The sequence below is a fragment of the Opisthorchis viverrini genome, assembly GCF_000715545.1.
Source record: "Opisthorchis viverrini unplaced genomic scaffold opera_v5_119, whole genome shotgun sequence".
Classification (NCBI taxonomy): Eukaryota; Metazoa; Platyhelminthes; class Trematoda; order Opisthorchiida; family Opisthorchiidae; genus Opisthorchis; species Opisthorchis viverrini.
Window position 1 is genome coordinate 747,242 of NW_008751775.1, and position 8,043 is coordinate 755,284.

The 8,043-nt window shown below is 45.8% G+C and overlaps 1 protein-coding gene across 1 annotated transcript in view; it reads right to left on the reverse strand.

The window, feature by feature from the left end:
* The window catches only part of T265_05987 (hypothetical protein), a gene marked incomplete at both ends in the record, with an annotated part of 135,680 nt that overhangs the window by 68,041 nt on the left and 59,596 nt on the right, over positions 1 to 8,043 (reverse strand). Inside the window, 2 exons of the mRNA XM_009171139.1 lie at positions 1,910 to 2,499; positions 6,859 to 7,361. Coding sequence (XP_009169403.1) covers positions 1,910 to 2,499; positions 6,859 to 7,361 — 1,093 coding nt within the window. The remainder of the gene's footprint in view (positions 1 to 1,909; positions 2,500 to 6,858; positions 7,362 to 8,043) is intronic.

An 8,043-nucleotide genomic window follows, 5' to 3' on the forward strand; every position in this document is an offset into this window, starting at 1 on the left:
TGGAAGGTCATCCGGACCGGGAGCTCGGTGGCGCTTGAGGGAACATATGCAGTCGTAAACCTCCGAGGCTGTAGGTGGTTCCACGTTCACCGTCCAGGGTTCTAATTCACCTGTGGGCTCTAGATGGGTGCCGGCTGGTGGCCACGACAGTTGTTGTTCGAAGTACTCATCCCACCGGTCGAGATGGTCGTTCCATTCTGATGTTTGATGGTTTCACTCGCAGGTGGTTTCCGGGGACCGGTTGCACGGATCAACTGAAATAATCTTCGGGAATTACCGGCTTTCTGGGCCTCTCCCATTTCTTCGACTTTCTATGTCCACCATACTTCACGGTCGGCTCGCACGCTCACTTTCACTTGACGTCTGCTAATTCGTCGTGCCGGGTTATGTTCGGGACAGGCTGGGATATTCCTCGGAGATTTAAGCAGTGCCACCGTTCGGGTTGATATCCAGTGCTTGAGTGAGCCTGTTGGTGCCGTGCCACAGTGGAAATCCAAGCACTAAGTATGAATTCACTTGTAATAGTGGAGTATTTGGAAGAAACTTCAGAAGACGATTCTGGTGAGTTCATCTAACATCCGGATGTACCACTCTCTCAGTTGCTGAACGATTTGTCCGCATCTTAGGCGGTTCTAGAAAACGAAGGGAGAAGTGACTCCGTACGAGCACGTGGTCGGAATCTACACATGTGTTCCAAAACGATCGGCAGCCAGTCATTGATTCGCACCATCGATAACTGATGGCGATGTGCTTGATTTGAGTTCGTGACCGGCACGCATCGGATACCCTGTGGCCAGACGACTTCGACTATGTCGCAAGTTAGTACTGCATAAAAAACAGTCTGTTATCAACACACAGCTAAACCAATCGTTCCCCATTGTTCGTACGTACAGAGTCAACCTCATAATTTACTCAGAGATGTGCAAAGCCTGACCACTTGTGCATTTAGATTTCCCACGACCACAACTATATCTGAGGTTTCAGGTCTCTGCAACAAGGCACTCATAGCGTCGTAAAACCTGTCTTTGATGATGTCAGAGCATCAAGCTACTGATGATCAACACGAAGCTGAATCATGGGGTGTTTGACAATTATATTTCATATTGCAAGATATAGAAATCTGTTTGAACTGGTGTTAGGTTTTTACTCTACAATGACTGTTCAAGGGGGACTTACAGTGTGTACAAAATAATTGAATAAAAGGAAGCTATGCCCAGAACACATACCTCTGATGTAACGTTTATCCGTGGAGTGTGCAGTATAAATGACGGAAGTGTACCAAATAACGTTTAAGACAATCTCGCTCGAGAAGTGTTGCACACGCGCGCGTCAAAACTGCAGATGGATCTGCAGTCCTCACACAGATTGGCTATTTATGCAGTCTATCGATCGAATGACATACTTATACAACTGAACGACGATCTGTTTGCATAACAGAGATGGCTCAGTGGTTCGGCCACGTGATCTCCATGCAGCAGTTAGTCACGTGTACAGCTAGTTCAGGGTCAAATTTTCTACGCCGTGAGTGAACAAGAAGCAAAGAAAGATGACCGATTAACATTCATTTCGCGTAGGTTCCCTTGGATTCGCCGAGACATGACAGACAGGCGTTAATTGCTCATGGACTGGCATAATTAACTTGTATTTATCATATGCTGGTCAGCGGACTATGAAGACAGTTAACTGTTGATCTTGACTCGATGGCATTCGAGAGTGAGGTATGTATCGATCTAGCGTAGATCATCGGACTGAAGTCAAATATTTACGCTGTACACCGCTGAACTGCTTGGTGAATTTAACCACAGTAGACTAAGAGTTTTAAAACAGATGTTTTAACTTTTTCACTTGTAATGTTGAAAAAATTCAGTATTCAGGTGGTTCCTAGAATCTCTGAAAGAAGCGTACTTACCTGAACTTCCGAGGATCGGGGAGGACAGCGGGTTCTTTCTCTGCACTGGTAGTAATCCCAGGAGTATGGCCTTCGGCAGAATTGTGTCCCACTGAAGCGAGGTTATTTATTCCACTGTGTGAATCTGATAAGGGATTAGAGGTCCTTATCTCCAAGGTTTCTTTCACTGAAGGGTATTGAATCTTATGGCCGTTTCCATTTTGTTCTATAGTGACCATGTGCTTCTTCGATTGGAGATGCTCGGCCGCTTCTATGGATCGTAAGTGTTCATCCAGAGTTCGACACAGAAGACCAGTGATAATCCGGTGAGGGCGACTGGGCCACAAATTCACAACTGCAGAACACTGACCTGCCTGTGAGTCAGTGCAAGGGGGCACCGTAGCATTGATTCCATTGGGCGTATAACGTGGAGGCGGTGGGCACAGCATTTGTCCATGGTCCCTAGCATATTCTGTCGCGCGTATCTTCTGTGACGGTGGATTCTTACTCATAATGTTCTGATAGTCAGTTGTGGAATCAATGGATGGTTTTCGAGGAAGGTTTTTCACCGGTACGGACCGCCAAAATTCACTCTGCTCACCTTCATATATCTGCGTGGAATGTGTAAATGAGCCAAATGCAAGTATTTTACGAACAGAAGTTCATACTGGACCTTGGTAGTCAAGCGGAACCTACGGTGAACATTTTCCATCATGAACACGACGGTTTTCGTTCAGTTTAAATGTTGATTTCGAAAAGGCGCTCACATCGTCATCAAAGTTTTAAAGTGTCGCTGTGGGTACACATTTACTCATTCCTTTTCTCTAAAATGTCAGGTGACCATGCAGGTTACATAATGGTTGTTGATCACATGGCTATTGATCCGTTCTCTGAGGTTGCCAATGAACTTCGAAACTTTTGATGACAAAAAGTGTGTATGTTAATTGCCAAGCTCGGAGAACAGATCAACACTCACCTGATCTACAGCCAATAAACTTCCCCGGGCTACTGACAGTTCAACATATTGTCAAGGTATAAATCGCGTTTTTTGAGTGCCGACGAGACAGGGATTCGGTGAGTTGGTTGTCCTGGTTCAGCTCTTTCTCTGGGCACCTAGGATTCTCTTGAGACAAATGGGACCAAAGCGGGATCTCCAACATGTCCTGCATCGACTCTTGAACCTTCGCTTAACGTTGAAATGTCGCCGGCTTGAATATCCGACACAATACGACTGTGAATGGGTAATGTCACCTTTGCGTTAACGAAACTAATGCAGCTTAAATAACGATCTGAAATTCATGACTTCATTGTCCCCTATCGGGGTTTTTGGATCCCCTGTTTTTGTCATTTTCCAGTAAACTGAAGACTGAGGATTCGGATTGGTGGCTTGTAGAAGCAATCGGGTTGGGTGATTAGAACGGTTACGAAAAATGAGTGTAGGGGTATTTCAAACCTTGAACCCGAGTTTCCGACCGATTTGTGACCAACCTCGGACAATCTCGGCTTTGTTTTTTCTGCTGTAATCTTCCTTCGCTAATCTTTTATTCCGAGTGCTCGCGGTGACCAGCAACCTACACTTTAGGCCTTCTGGTCTCCCAAACCGATGACCTAACCAAGCCGATCTAGACAGATGTTATGGAAGAGTCTCTGCCACTCTTCGTCATTGACAAAGATGCTGCTCAGACGAGGTCACCGTCTCGGTCGTTACTAAGACTGCTGACCTCTCTCTACTTGTTTGAGGGGGGATCACTGAGCATTCTAGCCAATAAATCTCCAGTTTCGTTTCATTTATGTCACTGACGGTTCGTTTCAGGATGTGGCTTCTCAAGCCTCAATAACCACTGCTGAATTATGCCTATCCCTGCTGACACATCTATAAATAACATCAATGAACAGATTCCCATCATCATCATCATCATCATCATCATCATCATCATCATCATCATCATCATCGAAAGCAACATCAGTGTTGACAGTGATGCATCACTGCCGTACAACCACAAGGTTCGCACTAGAGTGACGAGAAGAGAAAAAGGGTGAATGGGGAAGGGGCCTAGTGCTGGCCTATATCAAACATTCTGAGGTGCCTACACCTCCAAGTGCTCAATGAGACAATCTGGAAAGAAACTAACACCACGAACGCCGCCGAGATCGACTGGACGCCATTTCTTGTAAGGTCACCAGCCAAGCATGGGCGGGGTCACGGGGACCCATCCTGGAAGGCGTACAACACCCAAACTCTTCCTGATATCTTTCACGTCTTTCTACCAAGTCATGTGGCGTCCACCTTGCGGTTCGCGCCATCCTGGAGGAGGCACGGAGAATAAAACTCGTCTCGGTAAACGGTGTTTCAGCATGCGTACCACATGACAGAGGCATCGTAGTCAGTGGTGATGGATGTTTACCCGGATTGAAGCACCTGCCGCACAACCAAATACTTGTTTTCTAATCACTTTATTGCTCACACGCTGACGTCAACCAGAACCAGCCACGCTTCTGAGGCATCAGTGGTCGAAAACCTGAAGACGCCTCACATCATCTATTCGCAGAGGCCATGTCTCGCACCCGTACAACAACACAGCCCTTACTGTAGCCTGGTACACACGACCCTTAAGATCCAGTGAGATGCCTTTTTGACGCCATAAGTGACGCAAATTAACAAACGTAATTCGAGGCTTTGAGATTCTTGCACTGACTTCATCAGACACACTTCCGAGGTATGTAAAGTTTTCCACAATCTCTAGTGGTTTTCCTTGAATTGTGAGGGATATATTTGTAGATGGCACGTTCTGAAACCTGACTTTCCACTTTGAAGGTGCGAGGCGCATGCCAAACGATGGTATGATGGCGGTCAGTCTTTTCAACAGGACTTGTGCTTCAAAGATGATGGCGATATCATCTGCGTAGTTCGGATCGACAAGATTTTCACCACATCAATAAACTGATTTCCGTCAGCATCACTTTGCTGCTGATTACCAGCTTGGAGAAATGTTAATTTGCAAGCCAGTTTGTGGTGCTAATCGTCCCTCAATGGATCCCCAGTTTATCACATTTCTCAGTTGAATGTTCTCCACAAAGTTCGTTTAATTTGTCACTCAGAACGAAACTCGATATATCACTGTGGTATTACTCATGCGGTCGATCAAAACTCTTGAATAGCCCATTTCTGGCATCATCCATTTCGCTTGCCTGATTCCTGTGTCCCTGAGTCTCGAAACCATGAAAAATTTCGCTTTCAAGTATATACGCTGATAGCTGAGTACTAGTATGTAGCATGTAATATTTTGAGACTTTGCACACATAATACAGGCACTAAAACCTTCCTATGCACTGGCTACTAAAAACGTGCAAGCCAACTGCACATGAGTAGCTCTTCCTATCACGAAACTGCGCAACGGTTTTGGGGAACGCTCGAACCAGTCTGAGAGCAGTTGTGCGCACTAAACCTAGATGGAACTTTCCCAGAGTCCGATCCTTGTCTGGTGCAATTTTTCTATCGGAAGCGCTGTTACAGACCGCTGAATTCCAAGTTCCTAGCATTTAACAGGAATAAATGCACTGATGACGTTCGAAAACAGTGACCTGAACAGGTCAACATTTTGCGTTCACTGCAATTTCCTCAGCACTCGTTGGGAGAATACTTGCCAAGCTCGTGGCCGTGTTTGCGGAATTGTTGCCGGTTATCAGCGGAAGGAGAACTTTGAATGTCTTCTGAAGGCGGACTCAACTTAACCCCAACAGAATCCATTAGTCCATGATATGCTTGGATTCAACTGAGCCTTCTTTTGACATCAGCTTACTTTGCAACCGAGTGTATTTCACCATCTTCATAAAACCCTTTAATGAAGAAACACGACTGGCGGGAACTCAGGGACTGCACCTACTTGGTGAGTCCAATAAGGGTGAAACACTTGATGGACTGTCGAAAAGTTTTCAGCTACCTTATGAATAGTGTTCCTTCAAGAAACTTGTTATGTCTGACTGCGGTTCCCGCTCCAGTGTCTAGTACCGGAAAAAAAGCCGCACAGAAGGAAACGCAACAGCTATATTCCGAACAAGCGAGTGATTGCGTGCAAGTGCAAAAGTTACAACGCCCCCGCGCTTTCTGACATTGATCCAGGCTGCCTTATAGGCGTTTAGTGAGCACCTGTCAACATCAGTCGTGGTTCCATGATATGCTCGAATGCTAATCACATTCGCTCGTGCTTCTGTGGCGTGCCTGAACACTCATCGGTTTTTGCTAAATTGACTGAATGATTGCCTGGATGCTTGCCGGCTTCCTTATTGAGGTTTTTGTGGGGTTTTAGGGTCCCAGTCGGTTCCGGGCGTTCTGGGGTTACTTTCAGGAATCTGACCATCCTGATGAAACTATACTGTGTTATCTTAAACATTCGACTGCTCAAAATACGAGGGAGCCTCTGCACAGCGATTTCAGCTGAAGAGTGTAAGCTGGAAGTCAGTTGAATTCCTAGATACAACCAAATTGGTGTGCAACTAAGGAGCTTTAGCCACCTGACAAAACATGGGTTTCGTAGAACAATATACCTAGAATTTTCGAATAACCTAAAGTGGCTCTCGTGTGAATGCCACAAGTGCAAGGTTTATATGAGATTCACGTTAACACCAAATTACTTTGCCTACTCAACTAGAATGTTAGGTGAACAGAAACTCGGAAACTAAGCCTACCTGATGTGAAAACCCGGCTACTCCGTCCAAATGTAAGGTAAGTAACATTCCTTCGTGCATTAGCTAACATCTCATGGTCTATCTAGTCTCATCGAGAATAATAAGTTACAATTTATAAACTATAAGTTATTTCCGTTTTTTCTACCTCGGCACTGCCGTTACATTCATCAGAATCGGAGGCAAACAGCCAGGTAAACCCAGTGGGAGGATGCCTGGCCAACGACAAATCTGGTAAAATTCAAGTTAGTTGGCAGAAAAAAGGCAGATAGGATAGACGTGCTTACCCCCGTTTTGCCTGCACTGCACCGAACAGTCTGAAAACGATCTGTCATTGGGAGCGGCAATCGTTCAATCAACTGGACAGAATGTGCACCCGACTGATTTGAATCGACAGCTTGTTTTGTCGCTGGCCACACAGAGTTTTCCGAGGCATACCCGTCCTTGTGAGAAGGCAGGTCTTTCGCAGTTTTGCACAAGGGTTGTCGCATATTGTCATGGGCGTTGACCGAGGTCGCTCGAAGACGAGAACCCGGACGAGAAATGGTGGTTGAACCACATGTTTTTTCATCAGGGCGTGTTTCTCGACTTTGTCGATCGGTGACTATTCGGCGAAGGAAATAATCCAGGTCGTCCTGCTTGTCTGTCCGTCGATCTACCGAATTCGGTCGCAGGCGTCGTTTTGGCGGTTCTGGGCTAGTCTGAGGAGCGGTTGAGCACTGCCTGTGCTGCGAAGGCTGATCAACCAATTCGCGCTTCGTGTCATTTACAAGCCTGGTCGACCAAAAATCTGTAATGGACAAGAGAGATTTTGATGAAACTCAACAAGTCAGTCGGGTTCCTGCTGGTTTTTGCATGCGCAGAATAAAAAATCGGCAAAGAGATTTTCTTACTGGTGGCATAGGCGAATAAGTCGGGGAGGAGTGCGTTAACGACCCGCTAGAGTTTTACAGGTATTTGTTCACGACTCAATCTAACTGCGCAAAAGGGGAAATTTGTGTTTTGCGAGATCCAATAAACAACTGGTAGATCTGTTCCGGGACAACTTTTCGCTCCAGACAAAGGATGCTCTTCAATCCAGCTGAAAAAGTCGCCAATTTGACCGAATCTTGAGGTAGATAGAACACCTGTCAACTAGATGCTCAATTCACTGCAGCTCGCTTCTCACGAAAGATGGATTCAGTCGCTTATTCTCTACCCTGTCGATTCAACTGTAACATGCCAACTGAAAGAAGAATGAGGGTGGAAATACAGCCAAGTTCCTGAGGCCTAGACAGGAGAATTTGCGGTGCTGAGTTCCAACCACAGATCCTGAGGTCAGTAATTTCGGGCCTTGACCATTGAGAAACCTGGAACTCCAGTTCAGTCATTTGAGTTTCCGGTAAAAACAAAGTTGGCATTTGCGAGGGATGGTTAGGGAAAAAATACGATTCCCTCTTACGGTCTACGACGGTTATCTTCAACGATATCAT